Raw genomic sequence first — 22,871 nt, forward strand, 5'->3', positions numbered from 1 at the left:
ATGGTGGTATAGTGGTGCATAGATAAACCTGTCTGTCTTCTTCTTCTCGTATCCTAGCTTCTTAGAGATACAATGAGATGTCAGATACAAAGAAATGAATCCTACTGAAATTTATATTTGAGAATTACATACTATGAATGTTAGCATTGACAAAGATTGCCCAGAAGTGGATGCTTATTAAATGTGTTACTCCATAATGGTATATATGCATAATGTTGTGTTAATTTGACTCTACTTTAATATTAGACTTTTGTACAAATCAGATACTACAATAACATTAGAAACAATTTGAAAGATTGAGAGCCAATTTAAGGATGAGAATTAAAAGTGCTCATTATATAAAAACATAATGAAATTAACTTATTTAAGAAGAATGGATTTTAAATTTGTTCTCTAGTGTAGAGCTCAAAACATTTATTCACGTCGGTCATCGTAGGATTGTACATACCGGTATGGAACAAACTTATTGACAGGAATTGTGTAATATTAAAACGATTATACATTGATATTTTTTTTGCCTTTCCAGATCTCCACCTTCCAGCCTCTGTCAGTGTGGATAATGAAGAAAGCCACGCCCAAACCAGCTGTGGAGAAGGAGCCTCCGACGGAACCAGGACGGAACCAGGATCCAGGAACGTACGAGACCCCCATCGTCTTTAACCCAGATGCTGCCAGGAAGAGGAAGCAAGAGGAGGAGGAGGAGGCTGAAGATGAAGCCGTCCCAGTTAGACAGATGGTAAATATAATATCCTTTTGTATCATATTTAAAAATGTTTGTTAGCTATTAAATTAACCCTAAGGACCTGAACTACAGGAATTATCTTTCCAGGCACTACTTGATCTGCTCGCATCAGACCATAATACTTCTGAATTGTGGCCTTTTCTGTGGCAACTAGTTGAAAGGGATTCGGCAACTGTCTCAGATCCTTTAAGAAAATTTAGCTCATGCTGCATTCAAAATTATAAACCTTTGGGTCATACGTGAATCCCATGACTTTCACAAGCCAATCGCATGTCTGATTATCAAGATATTTATGATTGAAAATCATAATCAAATTTTGCGGTTTCCTAACGGTTTTCGTGACACTACAGTCTATTGGGTAAAATGAGTATGGTAAAACCGGTCACTCACCGATTTTTACTTTCTTGAGGCACTTCATGATCATTTTGAAGCGCACTTTTTTTAGGGCTTCAATATTACACCATATCACAGACACTGATAACAGATGATGGGCCTTGTTTAACATTGTTAAATGATGACTTTAAGATTGCCTTAAAAACATTTTTTCCCTTTTTCTAATCTGTAAAGGGTGACACATCTGCAAAGAAGAGAAAGCACTCTGCCAATCCGAGCGGAGAGACACCCAGGCCCAAGAAGGATCGCAGGGGAGAACATGCTGAGAGGAGGAGCATGGGGGACACGGGGGCAGCAGACAGAGGTCATCACCATGGCAACCAATATGTACGGGAAGCGGAGGAGAGAGTCATAGAGCCTTACGATTACAGCAGAGCAGATTACGGCATGTTTCAAGGTAGGCATGAAACTGTGAACTCTTCTTTCTCTCTATTTTTATGTTACCACTTACCCCTCCCTCCCCTTCCTCCCTCCCTCCCCTTCCTCCCTCCCTTCCCTCTCTCCCTTCCCTCTCCCTTTTCCCCCTTGCCCCTCCCCTTTCCCCTCCCCTTTCCCCTCCCCTTTTCCCTTCCCCTCCCCTTCCCCTCTATCCCCTTTCCCCTCCCTCCCTTCCCCTCCCTCCCTTCCCCTCTCTCTCCCTTCCCCTCCCTCCCTTCCCCTCTCCCTCCCTTCCCCTCCCTCCCTTTCCCTCCATCCCATTCCCCTCTCTCCCCTCTATCCCATTCCCCTCCCCTCCCTCCTTTTTCCCATCTCTCCTTCTTCCCTCCCTCCCCCTTCCCATCCCTTTCTCTTCCCCATCCCCCTCCCCAATCCCCCTCCCCAATCCCCCCTTCATTCCATTCATGTTTCTTTGTGATGTCATTTGAGGTGTGCCACTGCTGCAACTAAAGTGACAGGAAGAGCATCTAGAGTTTGGAAGAGAGATGAACATTTTGTTATGTCTATCAAATAATGAATAAATCAGTTTAATGGGGGTAATTGGAGACACGCAAAACAAAACAGGAATAAAAGTGTTTTGATATATTCATCCCGATGGAATGATGCAGGCCCTTTCAGATATTATTTTTGGTAAATGATTTATGTGAAATATTAAAAAAAAAAAAAGGGGGGGGGGGGGGGGTCATCAATTTGCGTTTCCCCCAAAAAAGTAATCCCAGATAACCTTACATCATGCGCTATATCTATCAAAGTTTTATAAATTGTTTCCTCTGATTTTCAGCTGAAATGTTTTGTTTCTAGTTCAAGTATGAAATACAACATATTGCCTATCCATGTATGTTTGTTTAAATAAAAACTTTGTTTTCCGTTTTTTCATATCGTCCTGATCAAAGACTCCCAGCGTTCCAGAGGTAGAGGAAGAGGTCGAGGTCACAGAGGTCATGACAGGGGTCGTGGAGGTCGTGGACGAGGTCATTCAAAGGTAAGAATATACAACTCCATCAGGTGTTAGTGTCCATGCGTTTATTCGTTCACTGTCGATGTTTCAGAAGGGTCAAATAGAGCCCTGATATTACTTCTTGAACTCAACATGAAATCTTGCATGATGTTTCTATGGAGGAGAAATGGTTCTAGGACACCTACCCCCTGGACAACCACCCCTAAGAGAACCACCCTCTAGGACAACTACCCCCCAAGGACAACTACCCCCCAAGGACAACTACCCCCCAAGGACAACTACCCCCCAAGGACAACTACCCCCAGACATCTACCCCCAGACAACTACCCCCTAGGACAGCTACCCCCTAGGACAACTATCCCCTACGACAACTACCCCCACACCAGTACCCCTAGGACAACTACTCCTGGATACCTATCCCCGGACAACTACCACCCAGATAACTACCCCCTACGACAACCATCCTCTAGGACAATTATCCTAGGGGATAGTTGTCCTAGGGGGTACGTCCTAGGGGGTAGTTGACTGGGGGTGGTTATCCGGGGGTGGATGTCCAGGGGTAGGTGTCCAGATACGAGGAGAAATATGTATTCAATTCAATAAGCAATTGGCATTGCAACTTATAAAAGGTTGACATGGATGATGCTTGTAAGATGTGAGAAGCTGGAATTCATTTGCATATCCCTTGCGTCGTCACTGTAGTGAAAAAGAATGATGGTCTGTATGATACATGCACCACTTGATGTGAGTGGTGCACAACCAGCTAAACATATGGACAGAGAAAGCCCTAAATTTGTTTACAAGAGAAGTTCATGACGTTTAACAACTTAACTTGTAGTGATATTTCTCCAACTTTTTGTTGACTTTCAATGAATTGATTTGTCAGCCAAATCTTTGGATCTTTTTATCGTGATCTGGAAAAAGAAATCGCCATCAAGTTTTAATGATTTTTCAGACAAGAACCATCCACGTAATTTAAAAAAAAGAAAGAAAGTTTACAACAACAAAAATGAATATACAGTAGGCTTGCAGATGCACCATGTGAGAGAGACGGAGGATTGAGAAGGACTGAAAAGGACTCTTGGTAATCTTTCTTGAGGGTGTATAGTCCTGAAAAGGACTGTTGGTGTAGTCTTGAAAAAGACTGTTGGTTATTTTTCTTAGCTTATAGTTCTAAGGAGTTGACGCTTGCCCAGTTTTTATATAAACTCAAAACAGAAGAAAAATCCCCAAAATGGAAGAAGATTTTCATGTGGTAGATGATTGCAAATGATGTTTTTCTCACGATTGTGTACATAGCCCTACTATCAGGGTTTGCTGAAACTGTTTCAAAGTACTTCACTGATGCAATTATCACCACAAAATAGCCCTGAGTGATGTCAGAGTTTGTTTGTTTTTTGGGGTTTTTTTTTGTTTCATTTATTTTTTATGCGATGTCAGAGTTTTTATGAACCAGATCCCGACGGCCATGCACCGATCGGGAACCGGTGTCCGGGTGTAAATGGCGCATATCATCAGTGTACATACAGAGTAAATGCATTAGTTTATGTTCAGTCTGTATCTGTTGGCGGTGAGCTGAATGGACACAGATATAATGTCAGATTTATGCAGGACAGTCAGATATATAGAGCAAGAGAGAGAGAGAGAGAGATAGCGAGAGAAATTGTGTTATTGTTGAAATAACAAGATGGGAAATTTAATTATAATTTTTTTTTGTCACAAAAGGTTTATGCATTCCTAGAATAAATATGGATCTTTATTTTGATATTGAACGAACAACCAGATGAGACAAATGAGCAAACATAAGAAACAAACAAACATGCAAAACAAGGTTAGAATGCTCCCCAGGGAGTGGAAAATGTGCATACATTGTGTTGCGGGGAAGCCTGAATCCGATGACCGGGGTAATAATATGTGCTGCGCTTAGAAACAAAGTATAAATGTGAGCTATTATTATTATTACTATTTGGGAGGTCTCTCCCCTGAACACTGGATTCTCTCATATTCTTCCAAGGTTGTTGCACTTTAACGTATGCTGTTAAAAAATGTAAAAAATTTATAAAACCATCATGAATAATACAGTCAAATTAAGCCTGCATGGTTTATCACCTTGATTTCCCTTATTGCTTGTTTTTAATTTGCACTTTGCCTATGTTTGTGATATCTTGTATATCCTGTATATCTTGACCATTTTTAAGCTTGATCACACGTTTGCAGTCGGGATGATTATTATAAACTCATTTTTATTTTTTTTCTTCTCAGGGTCATCCCCGCCCTAAGGTTCACCAAGATGGAGGACGACGAAGCATGACCTACACGAATCACCGTGGCAACCAAGGGTATGTATTACATAACTCTATATTTAAATGTAAAAATTTGGATGAAAAGTATCTTCTTTTCGGGGGGTGATATGTCATATTTTTGGAGTGCCTGATTTTGCAGGTATACAGGGTGATATCACTTGCGCTCATGCATTATTCATTGCACAGTGCATATTGAAGCAAATGAAAACTTGAACATTACTTCACGTATGATGGCATCGTAATAAAATAATCACGCTAACCATTCCTGGAATTGGTTTCTCAAGGGACGTACAAATCTCGGTCACAAATCTACAGAATTTACATTTTTTGATAGTTCATTATAGAAGGACAATTTTTTTATCTAAGGATCATAACTTCTAAGGGTTTTTTCCTGCTATTTTTACATCTGGTTCAAGACTTTTTAAGGGCATAAATCGCTCACCGTAGTACACGTCCAGGTCTTAAATATAACTTACATTTACAATGTAAGTAACTTTTTCTTCAACAAGGAACTTTAAAAAAATGTAAATTCTGTAGATTTGTGATGTCCCTCGAGAGACCAATGGTGAGATAAACCAGTGGCATGAATGGCTTGCCATAGCTCAAGTCTTTGTGAAACACCCCCGTGTCTGATTAATTTAGTATCACACCTCCACGCATATCATGTTCAGCTCCACAGAGTCAGGAACCTTTGTTTTATCATCTTGTTTTGCAGAATATTAAATCAAATTTTCTGTTTTCTTTTTCAATAAAGAATATTTTATCTCCCAGAGTTAAAAAGGTAAAGGTGTTTATATTGTTTATCGCCTTGGTGACCCCACAGGCGTTAACTTTTTATGGCGGGGCTTAAAAGCATATGCTAAAAGGATGGGTGTTTTATGAGATTATAATAATGAAGAAAGATTATTAAACCCTTGAACTGCTAGAACACTTGAAATAAAGCCATGATATGGTTTTAGAAATCATAAAAAGAAGCCTTTGAACAAAATTCTGTAATTGATTAGAATTCTTATAACGCAATGTATGATTACATAAAAAGATGAACTCTAGAAGTATGAGACTAGAATTTTTTTTAAACATTAACCTACATTTATTTTGTTTTGCTGTTGGTGTTTATTTTTTGTTTCATTGTTATATTGAGCATCAAATATATTACATGGAGTAAACTCTTGTTTGATGTATCAAAAGTGAACGATTTTAGAACATCTTAGTATTTAGCTCAAATCAAATTCTTGAGTGATTTGCTGCTCTTGTTAAAAAAATCTATCTAGTCACTAGCCGGAATTCAGTTTTCTTTCTTGAGAACCAAGAAACTAACAAAAGGTACACAAGAATACAAAGCGATAGTAAGGCCATGAAAAAAGTTCTGATTAGCTTTAAAAAAATAAAATAAAAAGAGGAGCTTTGTAATAAGGACATGCAGATAAATATGGAGATACAAAATATCACATCCTAGTAAATAACACTCGATCTGAAGAAGAAAAAAATTCACATAATTCCTGTCAACAATATCATTATTTTTCACTGCAAGGTTTCTTTGCCGTATGGTGTACTTTTTGTGGGTTCATATTCATAGTTTAATACTTCAACCAACCCTCGTCTCGCTTCCCACTTCATAATGTTACTGGTAGTCTCATTGATGCCCAAGTCATTCAGTCCCTCTTCCTTTTTTGCGTTTGTTTTTTATTGAAATAGTACAGTTTACGCAGTGAGCCAAACTTGAAAAGTAGGCTGTTAATTGTGAACCTGATATGAATCGGGCTGTGATCTACTTTTTTGTGTGTGAAGTGGTGATCCATCACTCTCTATCTCTCTATCTCTCTATCTCTCTATCTCTTTATCTCTCTATCTCTCTATCTCTCACTCTATCTCTCTATCTCTCTATCTCTCTATCTCTCTATCTCTCTCTATCTCTTTATCTCTCTATCTCTCTATCTCTTTATCTCTCTATCTCTCTATCCCTCTATCTCTCTCTTTCTCTCTCTCTCTCTTTCTCTCTCTCTCTCTATCTCTATCTCTATCTCTCTATCTCTCTCTATCTCTCTATCTCTCTCTATCTCTTTATCTCTCTATCTCTCTATCTCTTTGTCTCTCTATCTCTCTATCTCTCTATCTCTCTATCCCTCTATCTCTATCTCTCTCTTTCTCTATCTCTCTCTATCTCTCTATCTCTCTATCTCTCTCTATCTCTTTATCTCTCTATCTCTCTATCTCTTTATCTCTCTATCTCTCTATCTATCTCTCTCTCTCTCTCTTTCTCTCTCTCTCTCTCTCTCTCTCTCTCTTTCTCTCTCTCTCTCTCTCTCTCTCTCTCTCTCTTTCTCTCTCTCTCTCTCTCTCTCTCTCTCTCTCCTGCTTTCCATGTTTGTCTACAGCACGATCATAACTAATTTTGAAAAATAAACCTAAGGCAATTTCAGTAGCCTTGTGCATCACCTAATGAAATGTACAATTAAGACATGGACATTCAAAGTATTGCGTAATCCGAACATGTTTCCTGTGGATATATACAGTGGGGTATTAAAGTTGCCCTTGAGTTGAATTCTTGGAAGTAGTTGCGATCGTGTTCTACCTGGGGGGTATTTCACAAAGATCCTAAGTTGAACTTATCTCTAAGTTGGACTTAAAATTTATGGGAAGCCATTAGCATCCTTGAAAACATTTTGTAATTTTTTTTGTAGAAGGCATAAAATGTTGATTCAAATCATTCATATTTTCTATTATCATGGGAGATTTCATGTTCTTGATGTGGAATTGATGAAAAGTCTAAAATACTTGAATTTCTGCTTTTGAATATATTTCATTTTAAGACTCCAATGGCTGTCCATAATTTTTAAGTCCAACTTAGAGTTAAGTTCTACTTAGGATCTTTGTGAAACACCTCCCGGGATAGTTTAATAATGCATGCTTGCAACTTTGCATGGGTTTGCCAGAGAAAGATTAACACGATTTCAAGGACTTAAAAAGAAATTGATTAATATGCAATTTCAAAACCCTATCAAATTGCCTTTTTCTTTTTGACATAAAAGGAGAGAAATATGAAAACTGAAGAAGTGATGTGTGAGCTATTGTGTATCGTACATTGAAACCTCTTTTTCAATGAACTTGTTAGCAGTGACATGATTTTCGTAAAAAAACATTAATGAAGATTTCTGTGATATCAGTTATTCATTTCATGATGCAAATTAACTTGTTTTGCTTTGCTTTTTCTTTTTGACATAAAAGGAGAGAAATATGAAGAATGAAGCCCTCAAAGTTTGGACTATTTTTTAAGTAGAAAAGTGTTGAAACTTTATTTTGTCAATGAACTTGTTAGTAGTGACCTCATTTTCTTAAAACAATACAGTGAAACTTAATTAAGTATTGAAACTTTATTTTGTTAATGAAGTTGTTAGAAGTGACCTCATTTTCAAAAAACGATGTCGTGAAAGTTAATAAAGTATTGAAACCTTATTTTGTTAATGAACTTGTTAGTAGTGACCTCATTTTCCGAGAAAAAAAAACAATGCAGTGAAACTTAGGTTTGTTTATGAACTTGTTAGAAGTGACCTCATTTTCGAAAAACAATACCGTGAAACTTGATAAAGTATTGAAACTTTATTTTGTTAATGAACTCGTTTTCGAAAAAAACAATGCGAAACTTTATATCCTTCACCTTGTTAAAAGAAGTAAACAGATATGAATAATCCACCTGGCGGTTAGTATCCTCAAGTTCTGTATCAGTAACCAGACTCCAGAAAGATACTGGTAGCAATAAATGGTTTACGTGCAAAGATGCGACAGAGCATGCATTAATGTTCAGAAAGTTGAAAAGTGCAATGGTTTTATATCTTCTTTGGATAAGGATTTGTTTTCATTTCATTGAATGTTGTAGTAGGGACTTATAAGAGGGTAAATCAAAATATGAAAAGTGCAAAGAATGCCTGGGTGTAAAATATAAGAAGTGAATATGATGACAAAACAAACAATTTATGGAGGTAAATATTTGTTATCTCTTTAATTTTTGTTTACACTCTTTCCCTTTCTTTCTTTCTCTATCTTTCTCTCTCCCTCTCTCTCTTGCTCTTTCTATCTGTTCTCTTTGTTCTATTTCTTCACAGGGGTGGAAGCAGAGGTCAGAGGGGTCAAGGGTCAAGGAATCAAAGGAGGTAGCAGCTTGCTTGACCAGTCAAAAGATTCTCTTTTATCTGACCATCAAGATCAACTACTGGACATCTAGTCTGGGGAACAGAGTGTAGCTGTTGTGCTCTACATGTAGCTTGTTCCCCCCCCCCCCAAAAAAAAATGCCTTTATAATTTTGAAGCATAGCTGGTTGAGAGGGGTAGTTGGGTCACTGGAAGTGGCTTCCGATTGGTCAGTCAGTTCATGGCACATCAAATACATGTACTTCCTCCCACAGAGAGAGATTGCATGTGGCAGGGAACTATTCGGAGCTTCATCAATTAGCCTATGACCACATACACCGCATCGTGTCACAACTGTCTCTCTCTCTCTCTCTCTCAATAAAATATGATCAGAATTTGTCCACTTCTGAAAAGGGGATCTACACCTGTACATGTAACTCTCTGTATGGTGATTTGTACAATTCAGTTTAATAGGTTCATACTATATCATGTAGAACTCACTGAAATGAATTGCCTACAAAAAAGAGAGGAGAGAAATGCCATCAAATACTTGATCATTCTTTGAGCTATGGGCAAAAAATGTGTGCCACCCTCTACATGTATGAAGATGACATCATGATAACAATTTGTACAGTATGCATTGAATTTACATTGCATCCCAGGCATTACCTGAGACAAACAGAACTTTGTTATTCCTGGCTCAGTCATTTTACCTGATTGAGGTGTCAGAAAAAGGCAGAAAATGAACTTTCTGGAAATGTGATTTGCTCTCTGAAATTCAGATACCGTTTGCCAAATTACTTTTTGGTACCCTTTCTTCCTATTGTTTTTAATCACTCATACATGGAATATGCATCATATGAGTTGCATCAAATGAAAGAGGAGGATCTAAGCTTTACAAATATGTGTCATTTATTAATTATAGTTGTGATTAAGTTATGATAAAACATTGATAATTCTCGGGTTTTTTTCTTCTTGGACGCACTGTATAGTTGTACCCCGCCAGGTCCAGCCCCTCTTCAGTTTGTTATCCATAACAGCTTTATAATAGCTGTTATTCATTTTTAAAGCATAGCATAGACATGTTTACACAACTTTACTAAGTTTAAAACCTATAGTCTTAATCAATCATGAAGTCAGAATACTTTTTTAACGTACATGTAGTTGGTTATTGTTTTTATCTTGAAATCAGTATGTGTGTTGAAAAAGTTGTTGCAGTTTATAACTTTTTTTCAATTCAATTCAATAATGGTTTTATTAAAAAACAATGCCTTGCAGCCAAAATGCTGAATTGTGCATGTTTACATATTTTATACATCAGCTCCGTTACATAAAATCATATTTCTTTTATTTTCATAATATATATTTTTCTGGTATATATTTCAAAACTTTACCCAGCCATATAAAAATGACTCTGCTTTTTTGTAACTTGTTAGAAAGACCTTTTGCTGAATCACAAATTTAACCATTGTTTTGAATCATGGTACCATTTCTTTTTCCTTTGGTAGCAACAACAGCAAACTTTTTACAATACAATGAACAAAAAATTCTTTAATTTAACGAGACAATCAATAATATTCTCGATAAGTTTTTTTCTCACCCAGCAGACAATGTTTTATCGAATGCTGAAGAAGAGGATATCTCCATTTTGGATTCTTTTAAGAATTTAAGATAGTGATCATATGTGCATCTCTCATTCTGCTCTCTTCATTATGTAGTTTTATATTTACCTTTTATTTTGTAACATATTTCCGTAATGAAAGTGATATACCTGTACATCATACAACGATGATAAAAGTTTTATCTTGTTTCATTTTCAGCCAAACGGATATTAGATGAGATAGTTTTTAATTTTAACACAAAGTACATGCACTTCTGTATTGTAGGTCATGAAAATCTGTACCCATATTTCTGGATAATGTAAATATTGTGTACAAAGTGCAAACATGGGGTTATGTTTTTTTCAGCTCAACATATGATAATGACAGTAGTATCTGCACTATACTGCACTTCCACAATAAAACATAACTGACATTTTAGTGTTTCTGAAACTTTCTGAGATAATAGTTTTTATCTTGTTTCATGTCAGCCAAACAAATATTAGATGAGATAGTTTTGAACACAAAGTACATACTACATGCACTTCTGTATTATATAGGTCATGGAAATCTTTACCCATATTTCTGGATAATGTAAATATTGCATACAAAGTGCAAAGATGGGGTCATGTTTTTCAGCTCAACATATGATTAAGACATGTAGTAACTGCACTATACTGTCCTTCCACAACAAAACATCATTACTGACATTTTAGTGTTTCTGAGATATACATGTAGGAAGAAACATGATTTTCAATTTGCTATTAAAAGTATTTTAATGTTTTTATTCAGTTTTTATTCAGTTTTTATTCAGTTTTTATCAAAAAAGGTAATTACAGTATATTTTAACTTTTAAATCCTGAATTTTAGTTTAACATGTGGGACTTGATGTTCTGAGTCCCCCACACTTAAAGGCCCACTGCACTACTTGTAGCTACTTGCGCCCTCTATATAACAAACAATGCCTAATCGGTGACCATTGGTCCCCCATGATCCTCTTTTTCTTATGTTAACTGAGAACTGAGTTGATGAGATAACCACCTGTCCAGTGACCATGCAGGGCAGTCTAATCCCTCCTGTAAACTACGGCAGATAAGCTTTAATAACTCAATTTTGCAAGAAATGTCAGTTATGCTGTTTTATCAGGGAAGGGCAGTATTCATGCATGTATGTGTATCATTCTAGTATATTATCTGCTTAGAGACAGAAAGGCTTTAACTCTGTCATCATGTATAGGAGTTGAAGCCTTTGGGGTTCAGGGGAGTGTTTCACAAAGACTAAGATCGACTTTAAGTTGGACTTAACTATGACAGGCCGTTCATGCCACTATTTGCTCTCGCCATTTACTGGCATCGGTCTCTCAAGGGACTTACAAATCATGGTCACAAATCTACAAAATGTTTTAATTCATTATTGAAGGAATAAAATATTATCTAAAGATCATAATGGTGAGAGGAAACAGTGGCATGAACGGCCTGCCATAGTTAAGTCCAACTTAAAGTCGATCTTAGTCTTTGTGAAACACTCCCCAGGCCTCATACAGAAGATACATCTTGTACAGTTACAGTCTGTGATTTTAGATTACTCGCATTTTTATTTGTTTTGATGATCCAAAGGTTGCTGTCATGTAAACATGTAGGTATACCATGTCTTCCCATAAAGTTCATGGATTATAAAGTGTAGTGTACAATGCTCATGACAATTATAACTTTCAGGAAACCTTAAAGACATGTTGTTTTATGCTTGCATAATTTTGTGTGATATATCTACTTACAGTATTTTTGAGAGAAAAGGGAAGATAGAGATATAGAGGGAGACGGTTAAATAGGGGAAGAGACACAGAAAGAGATTTTAAAAGGGAGAGAGAGAGAGAGAGAGAGCGAGAGAGAGACAAACAGAAATATAGAGGGACAGTGACAAAGAGTGATTTTTTTTTCTTTGTTTTTCTTAGATTTAGGGGCTTAAGGGGCAGTTGCCCCCCACAGTAAAATTAAAACCTAATTTATTTCTAATTCAATACTATAGTGATTTACAAATGTTGCTGAAATGACATTAAAGGGACTTGGTAACATTGTTCAGATGAGAGAAAATGGTGCTAAGGTAATTGACTTCAATGCTAGATGTACAATTAAAGATAGTCTGAAAGTTTGAGTGAAAACGGACCATTATTAACGATGAAAATTGGGAAAAACTGATCCAAACGATTCTTTAAGTCTCCCAACCATTTAATTACATTTTAGGTGAATTTAAATCGTCACAAAGCAATAAATTGGCTCTATATACCATCCCAGACATTTAAGTGTTGATTTATTTTTTATAGCCTGTTTTACAACTTATTTTCAAGGAAAAACAGTTGAGAAAATTCAAAAATGGTTGGGAGAATTTACTGTCAATAACTGTTAAAAGGTGTTGCACAGTGACACCTTCATAGAAAACCATAAATATATTTGTTTGAGGATTTAATAAATAACATTTCATACAAAAATTACACAATTTTGTCATCAACCTTCAACAATGTCACTTTAATTTCATTTTTTTTAATAATCTCACTTCTTTCTGCCCCCCCCCATAAGTTTTAGCTCATTACGCCACTGGGGGGGGGGGGGGTTTAAAAGAAAGACAAATAAGGAAAGAGAAAGAGGTTGTTAGACTGACGCAGAGACAAAATGAGGGGAAAAAAAGGGGAGAGAGAGAGAGGGGGAGGGGTGGAGAAGGGGGTGAGTGATCTTTCTTTGTTTCGTATTGTTAGATCTCCTTGGAGATCTGGAAAAATTGCTACAGCCGACGGTATTTCACGTCGTCAGAGCGGGGTATTGGGATAAGTTTTCAACTAGCAATAATCGCGCCTCGGATAAACCTCATTGGCTACGATACTGCCTCTGCGCAAAGATAACTTTTTCTAGCTTGGGCGAGGAATACTAAGGTTTACATTATACATTTTTTGTTATGGTGAGATTAATATTAAAAAATTGTCATTTATTTGCTATCATTGCACACAAAACAATACAAAAATACAATATTTCTAAATGAACCAAAATAAATCGTATCAAAGAAAATATACAAAGAGCAACGAGTGCTTCAAATACACCAAATGAATTTAAAATGCAACTTTTCAAAGAGAAAACGTCAGTTTTGTAAGCCTCCCTTGTTCAGTGAAGCACATCTCATCAACAATTAGTGAGTATGTGAATAAATTATAGCCTTATTTGAATGACAATTACGGACATCGTTCACAATCATCAGGATGCTTCGAATACCCTGTTGCAAAATGACAGTCCGTTATATCATATCTAGTTTTACATTTCAATATAACTCAACATTAATAAGGGAAGATAGAGATATATAGGGAGACAGTAAAATAGGGAAAGAATGAGATTTAAGAGAGAGAGAGAGAGAGAGAAAGGACAGGGACGGGAAAAGAGATAGAGGGAGAGAAAGAAAGATTGAAATAAAAGGCTTATGAAAATACACTTGTGTATCATTATTAGGAAGGAGAAAATAACCTAAGTTTACGCCAACGTTCAAGAGAGAGACCAATCTCAGTAAATCGGTGAATAGTACTTATCTTGCCAAAATCGTGGTTTGCCATTTTCCGTCTATTACCACTACGTATGTGAGTCAGGATAAGCCATGCCAATATTGTCGATTAAAAAGGGGAAAATCCAGTTGCTGTTTCCTTTTCCTTGTCATTTTCTTTAAAAGGAGAAAACAACACAATAGATTGAATGTCCAAGTACTGCACTTCAAATGTCTCCGTTTTCTTCAATAATGTGTTAAGTCTTTGGAGAAACGGACGAAGATTTAAGGCAAATCTGTAACTGTTATCAAGACTGCACCTTACTTCTTAGTAATATAAAGATGCACCTTCCTGAAAATGTTGAATTGGTTTGCCCCTTTTAAAACAGATTCTTAATAAATCAGACGTCTACATGACTTTTTAAAATTATTGATGAGAAAGGTTGTGGACTTTAAAAAACCCAGACCAGGACCGATCAGTGGTGAAATGTTCTTCTCGCCCACCCCTCTTAATAAACGATGGATTTTTTGGTATACGTTTCGTTTTACATTTTTAGTTGTCTTTCGGGTCGAAAATGTTAATAGATGGTCACAACTTTTTTTGGAGGTGTAACTGTTAGCATGCCAATATGGGTTTCAAATGGGGGCACAGAGCGGCAACGCCCCTTAAATATATTGGCCCGAATATTGGTATTTTTCCAAATTGATGCAGCCACCAACCCCCCCCCCCCCCACCCCCTCGTCTCTTACGCCTATTGGTTTGTCTAGTCGGTGATGATCATATCATCATAGTACATGTACTATTAAATGAATGCGTCATCAAAACAATCAGTCACGCCAATCAATCTATGAGTCGTTTCCTGTTATTAATTAGCCTAAAATAATCTGTGTAATTAACCTGAAGACCTAATGGAAAGGCTGTATACACGGTCATATGACAATTGCACTTTCAATTGACACAGGTACATGAATTGGATAAATGGAGTGTTATCATGTCATTCGGAAAAGTGCGGGATTACGTCGCATTGGTCTTGGATCATCAAATAATATAATCAAGTTGAATGGAACAGTGCTAACCCACTAAACATAATTAAAAACAGACCCGCATATTCATCTATTTTCGTTTCTTTTTAAATTAGAACCAGACGTGAGAATGTTTAGAATTTGTGTGATTTATAGGTTATACATGTATTTATGTTTCAAAATAATCCTCGCTTTTTCGACCACGCTTGATTTTTTAATTAAAGCCCTGTTTTATATTCCGACCCTTTTGTGAATTTCATTAAAATTTCATTTACTGAATTAAAAAATCTTTGGGATCGAAGCGGGGGGGGGGGGGGGGGGGGGGGGGTGAGTGCTGAAAAAGAGGGAGAGATGGGTAAAAGACATACAACGGAGTTGACGAGCCGGAGAGACAGGACCAAACAAAATAAATGGATAAATAAATCTATACATGAATGAATGATAAAAAGATAAATGAATGAATAAATGAATAAATGAATAAATGAATAAATGAATAAATGAATAAATGAATAAATGAATAAATGAATAAATGAATAAATGAATAAATACATAAATAAAACAGCAAATTAAAAGGCAGAGATATACAGGGGGTTGCAGGGGCGTACGCAGGATTTTTTCAAGGGGTGGGGGGGGGGGGGGGGGAGGGGGGGTTTTAAAATCTGGCCCAAAATATTTTGCTCCCGAAAATTTGAAAATCGTGCCGGCCAAAAAGTCGCTCGGGGGGGGGGGGGGATAAGCGGACACTTTTTTTTTTTTTTTGGTAGTCTCAGCCATCCGAAAAGTCGCTCAGTGGGGGGGGGGGGGGGGGGGGGGGGGGGGGGTAAGAGGACACTTTTTTTTTTTCTGGTATTGAAATTTGAAAATTTGACATTTTGCTCCGTTTGGGGGGGGGGGTAAGGTCATCTTTTTGAGGTCGGCCATGGGAATTTTTTTTTTTTTTAAATTTTTAATTAAAAAAAAAAAAAAAAAAAAAATCCAAAAGGGGGGGGGGTTTTAGGGAAATTTAGGGGGGGTTTACACATAAAAAATTACCAAAGGGGGGGTTTAACCCCCCCAACCCCCCCCCCCCCCCCTGTGTCCGCGCCTGGGGGGTTGATAGATACAGAGTTGAAGTGCCGATGAGGGGTCAACAAATAGGAGGGAGTGAGTAAGACGGAGACAGAGAGGGGGCGAAAGAGAGCGACATAAAGAAAGAAAAGAAAAGTAGGAGAGAACAATAACAGGAAGAAAGAACGATAGAAGGAAAGTAAGAAAGATAGAGAAGAGAAATAGAGAAAAGAGAACATTAGTTAAAGAACGGAAGCAAAAGAAAAAAAAAGAAAAAAAAAAAGAACGAAAATGGAAAAGGGAAAAGAGTGATAGGACGAATGGAACAGAGATAGAAGGAAAGAAAGAAAGACAGAACGAAATATAGAGAAGAGAATCAATTGAAAGAAGAACAAAAGAAGGGAAAAGGGAAATTAAAAGAAAGGAATATATAGAGTGAACGAAAGAAAGGAAATGATAAAAGAAAGAAAGAAAGAAAGGAAATGATGAAAGAAAGAAAGAAAGAAAGGAAATGATGAAAGAAAGACAGAACGAAAAGGCAGTTCCATTGCACTTTTTAGCCAAGAAGTCAGCTGCTCCCTCGTCACTTTGTATGACCGTGATGAGTCGGGCTCGCTGCGGTGTTCTAATTTGTCAAGTTCGGATTCCAGGGTCTATCTTCCTCGCATCAGCCGTTTTCTCCAATTTCCTTCATTATTACTGATTTATACTAACCATGCGCTGTCGAAAGACTTCAAAAGAAGAAGACCGGGAACGGTGTGTGTTGAAAGAATTAAGCCCTCCCCCCCCCCCATAGAAACCATTGAAAAATAGTCATCAAACCTGTGAAGGATGTGTTCTTGAAGAAGAAAAAAAGTTTAAAAAGAAAACTAGGAATGATGTGTGTTGAATGTATCAGCTCCTTTCAGAAACCCATCATATGAACATACGAAAGCAAACAGCGAGCACGGAACGAATGGGTAGTGGATGCGATGGAATGCCATTCTACAAGTGGTTTCATTGTTCAATAATTGAAAAAGAGGAATCACCCCCCCCCCCCTTCCAAAAAAAGATGAGAAAAAAAAAAGAAAACAAAGAGAGAAAAGGGCCGGGGATGCAAATTCATAAATATTTGCAAATTTTGGTACTGATTTTTCTTTGAGGATCCAGAAAATATAAACCTAAGATCCCAAACTTAAATATCACTGACTAAAGATCTCATACTTAAGCCCCCAAACTTAAAATCCCAAAATTAAAATCCCAAACTTAAGATTACAAATATAAGATTACACAAAATCAAGTTAACCCCCCCCCCCCTTACAAAGAAAAATTATTCATCCCCCGAAAGGGAGGGGGTGGGGAACTTCATCCATGCCAGGCAGTCACCCGCCTGTCATCCCCACCCCTCCTGGTATTAAACATACTGCCACCTCTGATTATAATTGCAGGTCCTATTCAGAATCTATCATGTTGGAAAAAGGAGAGATAACATTGACCGATCCGAGCCAATTTAAGCTACAAATTCAACAAAGAGTACCACCCACTCACCCAGTCCTAAATCTGAATGTCAGAACTGAGAAAAGATAATGTCAAAATTTCCGATGGTAGTTGGGGGCTGTCATATCGGGGTTATGTTCTTTTACAAATATTAATATGGCATTAAGATGTCCAAGGTAAACTTTTATGGTGTGTAGAGGATTAATTCTTGGAAAATTGCCTGCATGTTGGCTTCTGTGGTGTGACAATTTTTTCATGCATGAAGCGCACATATTTTATATTGGACTTGATGGCATAGTGGACAAGAACTAGACATTATTTGGGCCAAACACCATGACCACGATCACAACAAAATAAAACAACTTCGACATTCAATCATTGAATAATGAGCATTGTCAGGTGTCCAGTGTGACTCAAGCTCTCTAACGAAGGGCAATGACTCTTCATATTCCCGCGGTCAAACCTTATAACCATCGTATTTTGATATTTCTAAAAAATTGTATTTGCTTATTTATTGAATTTCATTAATTGGCCTTTCAATATATAATATTTTTGACGCAGATAATTATAAAGATCTGATTTCCCTTTTTTTTAACCACCCCCACCCACTTGAGAGGGCCAATCCAAAAATTATGTTTATGGGATATGAAATGATATATTTAGTGTATGACATAATAATGATCCTCGCACTGGGGGGGGGGGGGGGTTCCTATATTAAGCTTGATGGGGGAGGGGGGCGGGGTCGGTGGGAGTTACCCATTCGAACATTAATTTTTCGAGGCGAATCTCAAAATGCTGGTGGATGAAAAAGGTGATGTCGGAAAACAAAACATAATGAAGACCATTATTTTTTTTCCTGTCGGAAAATATTTCAAAGCTCATGTTGCTAGATTTCAAGTTGGCATACATGTAATTTCAGAACCTATATAACAAATATACAAAATCAAAGCAAAACAAACAAACAAAAATAACAATAGTTATTTTTTATTAAATCAAGGAATGAGGCCCTGTTCTGCAAGGGATTCGAATATTGATTCCGTGTTTGTTTTTTCTTTTCGTTTTTCCCCCACTTTTTTCCAATTGGGTCTTTTTGCATGGGGAAAATATCAACAGGTCTAATTCCTCTTTGGCCGAGTTGACGGTGACAGGGTCGGGTTTGTGGAAGGTGAGTTAGTGTAGACCTGTCGAACTGTGTCTCGATCCCTCTCCGTGATTAATTCTCACTAATCACGTGATGCGTCAGCTGTCCGATATCAAGGCAACTGTTGGAAACTGTTGAACGTGAGTCAACACTGCAAGTTCACGGTTATTATCTAGGGGGTGTGGTCCCTAAAAATACACAGTAATCAATGAAATAGTAAACGAAATTCACAACAAAAATAACAACAAAGACTAAAACAAAAACAAGGCGAAACAAAACGAAACGAATCGAATCAAGGAACTAAAGGCAAAAAAACACATAATAACAAAACAAAACTGACATGTGCCCCATTATCAACCTGTTGTGCCCCATTTCACATTGGAATGGTATGGTATGGTATAATTTATTTATTCACGGTTAAAAACAATACAATTGTGCCCGCATTCAGCAAAAGCTGTTTTTCAGCAGGGCCGTGATTACATATAACAGAAAATAAAACAATGAAAATACAATTTACAAACAAATATGCAAGTTATAATAAGTGAACATATTTACAGAAATTTAAGTACAAAATATAATCATAGTGATAAAGAGAGGGGGGGGGGGGAAATTATCTACGAGATGGAAGAAGTGAGCAAATATCTTGAATTTTACTAATCTCAATGTTGTAAGATTTAAAAACATTTATAATTCTGATATCGTTGGGTAGGGTATTAAAGAGTTTTGATGCATGATATAATGGACTATGTTGAATAAAATTAGTGTGAGGTCTTGGAAGGGGGATTTGTGAATTTGCGTAACGGAACCTATAGCTTACATTAGTATTAAATTGGATCAATGACGATAAAACAGGTGGACCAAGATTATGTAACAACTTAAATATAGTAACTAAAGCCTGTTTGACCCAGTATTCTTTTAGCATGTCAATTTCAAGGGTTTTATAAAGAATTTCAGTGTGATATCTACTATTCACTCCAAGTACAGATCTCAAACACCTATTTTGTAGAGTTTGAAGTTGTTTTAACCGAGTTTCTCTACCGTTCATCCAAATCGTGCTGCAATAAGCGAAATGAGGCTGAATTAAGGTTTTGTACAGTATTAATGCTATCTTTTCATCTGTGAATTGTCTCATTCGCTTTAGAGCAAAATATGTCTTTAAAACCTTTTTCTTTACATGGTCTATTTGTGGGTTCCATGAGAAATTGCAATCAAGCAAAATCCCAAGATATTTGCATTCCATTACTCTAAGTAATTTTTTGTTATTCAGACGAATATCAATATTACAGAAACGACTCAAATTTGACTTTGAGCCGGTTAACATGACCTGACATTTGTCAACGTTAAGCAACAATTCATTATTTGAAAACCATTTCGTAGCTGATTTCAAATCATCATTGATTACTTTCTCTAATATCTTTGGGTCTTTTGATGCAAAATACATGCAAGTGTCATCCGCATACAGAGAAAGGGAACATTTGTTGATTGATTTATATAAATCATTCAGAGTGATAATAAACATCAATGGCCCAAGGATACTTCCTTGGGGCACTCCGCTTGTTACTTTCCTGCTCTGTGACATGCTACCGTCTACCAAAGTGCATTGTTCCCTATCATGGAAATAATCCTGAAACCAGCATATTGAATTTTGATCAAAACCATAATATCTTAGCTTTTAAGCAAAATCTCAAATGATACAAAATCGAATGCTTTTTCTAAGTCAAGCGTTACAATACCTACTACATACCCATTGTCTAATTGTTTACAAACATCTTCTGTGAGAGATAAGAGTGCAGTCAAAGTCGAATGTTTTGGGCGGAAGCCGTGTTGGTTATGACATAGCTGTCATTGCCAAAGCCGACTCCAAAACCTACTCATACCCGACGAAATCTTGGCCATTAGGGGAGGGGTGGGGGGGGGGGGGGGTATTATGTCCTTTGGCAAGACATTGATCTACATTCGCCACACTCCACCCAGGTGAAGTAAATGGGTACCTGGTAGGAATTTATTCCTTGAAACGCAGCGCGCGTAACAGCTGCACTGCTAAAGCCAGGGTAATTATGCTGCATTATTGTAGAGCGCTTAGAGACCGCTGACAATGTAAGTGTTAGTCGCTATATAAGCACTGTAATATTATTATTATTATTATTATTATTATTTATTATTATTATTATTATTATTATTATTATTATTATGATATTCGGTTCGGTCAATTGCCGATATAATCGGTCTCGATGGGTTATACAAGTGGTACTACGGTATTACCACATTTTTGTTTTAAATTTAGGCGATGGTATAATGTTAAGATTGTCTTGTTTGTTATGATATTCACACAACGAAAACGACAATTTATATAGCCAGCTTCTATAGATAATTATGAAAATATACTCTGCTGCGCTTGTTACAAACAAAAAATGCATTGTTATCCCGGCTGTAGCTGAGCCGCATTGATTAGGCACTAAAGCATCAAAGGAATGTCTTCCTGCCGGCGTACCCATTTACTTCACCTGGATGGAGAGCAGCAAATGTAGACTAATGTCTTGCCAAAAGACATTTACGCCGCGGTAGGGCTTGAAAAGCTAATAATGTGATCCACATTACGGTGACATGTCCACTCACTAGACCACGACACCTCTGATGAATGTAGTCTGGGAGCCTGTCCATGCAGGAACAGTCGCCACATCTCTTCCAAATGATTTGACCCCTGAAAACTACTAAGACCATCTCAGTCAGTGAAAACAAATGTTGTCAGCCTGTCCTTAGCTGTCGGGTTTAGCCCCAGAACCAACCCCCTCCTCCCCTTAAAAAGGACCCCACATTCGATCGATTTCATCCCATCTAGCTCATGCACCAGTTGCCAGTAATGTGACTAGAAATTTCCGTCGGGATGGGTCAGTTGTCAGGCCCCCTCAAAATTAGGGTCAACTTTTCCCCTTTAGCCCAATGCATGGATTTCATCAGTATGAAGAGGAGACATACATTGATTTGATCTGATTTCATTTGATCTGATTTTATTTTTATTTTATTTTATTTCTGAATTCTTCCAAATACAATAACTAATTTTATTTCCCCTTTAATTTTTAATATTGTGAGCATAATCTCATGCTCAATAGACTGCTCTTACCTATACAAATTAGTGAATCTACAATGTACACGCTTAGCTTTTATTTTAATTTTTTTTTACTACATTCTCCCATATTTCACCACATTATTTGTCTAATTTCAGTTAAAATACCATGCAAATTTTGTATTTTTATCTCCGCAATCCATGTTAATTCGACTATATTTTGATTTTCATTGCTTAATATTATTGTACGTATTTGTGTACACCTAATGAAAGAACAATTCTTTTCATTCTTATTGTTATCGCTTTTGATTAATGTAATGAATGTGAATGAGAAACATGAGATAAACTGAAACTGAAAACTAAACTGAAGAAATGTGTACGTAAGGTAAAATAAAAAATTATGCAAACGATAAACAACTTCATGTAAAATGTGATTGACAGATATCCACGCACATTTAATAACGAACTTAATATTTTTATGATATAGTATTATGAATTCAAATTATTATCCTAGCTTCCCGTGGAAAAAATGCAGAAGACCGCCATCATAAGCAACGCGTAATTAATAACTAGCATGGCGGCCTATAAAAACATGAACAAAATAAAATATGTATAATATTTCGCAAGAGTACCCGTACAGATAGTTTTTAATGTAACTCGATTTCAAGGATAAGTGTTAATTGGGTTAATAGATAATTAAGCTATCCGATTTTCTGAAATAAAGGTTGCTTGAACTAAGCAGAGGTTGAGGTGCTGGTAAAGATGGGATATTTCTGTCTTCCAATTTTTTAAAAATGTCAGTTTAGAAAAATATCAGAGCAAAAAATGTCCCCTGAAAAAAAATATTGCTCTTCAAATCCACCCATATTCGAAATATGATCGAAAAGTTTGGACCAAAACTTTCATACCCTTATGTATTGTCCCATATACGTATTTCTGTGTTCAGAGTAGGTGATTTTTCAGCAAGATTGGGTCAATTTCTTTTCATTATGATCATTTCAAAACCATACAGTAAACATAAATCCCATCATGAATTTACCGGGAAAT

General features: G+C 36.8%; 1 protein-coding gene and 2 non-coding genes across 3 annotated transcripts in view; 2 read left to right on the forward strand and 1 right to left on the reverse strand.

The window, feature by feature from the left end:
* The window catches only part of LOC762762 (exosome component 10), a 49,675-nt gene extending 40,565 nt beyond the window's left edge, over window positions 1-9,110 (forward strand). Inside the window, exons 17-21 of the mRNA XM_030986951.1 lie at window positions 527-736; window positions 1,310-1,532; window positions 2,467-2,555; window positions 4,794-4,870; window positions 8,935-9,110. Of these exons, the coding sequence (XP_030842811.1) occupies window positions 527-736; window positions 1,310-1,532; window positions 2,467-2,555; window positions 4,794-4,870; window positions 8,935-8,986 (651 nt within the window). The 3' untranslated portion in view covers window positions 8,987-9,110. The remainder of the gene's footprint in view (window positions 1-526; window positions 737-1,309; window positions 1,533-2,466; window positions 2,556-4,793; window positions 4,871-8,934) is intronic.
* Window positions 3,796-3,885, forward strand: LOC115924854. The gene has a single exon (XR_004064458.1). It is a non-coding gene; the product is annotated as a small nucleolar RNA SNORD35 (small nucleolar RNA).
* Window positions 9,111-13,307: 4,197 nt separating the features above from the next.
* Window positions 13,308-13,448, reverse strand: LOC115924857. Its single transcript, XR_004064461.1, has one exon. It is a non-coding gene; the product is annotated as a U4 spliceosomal RNA (small nuclear RNA).
* Between the last annotated feature and the right edge of the window lie 9,423 nt (window positions 13,449-22,871).

Source organism: Strongylocentrotus purpuratus, unplaced genomic scaffold (assembly GCF_000002235.5).
Source record: "Strongylocentrotus purpuratus isolate Spur 01 unplaced genomic scaffold, Spur_5.0 spur5_scaffold_16, whole genome shotgun sequence".
NCBI classification, from domain to species: Eukaryota; Metazoa; Echinodermata; class Echinoidea; order Camarodonta; family Strongylocentrotidae; genus Strongylocentrotus; species Strongylocentrotus purpuratus.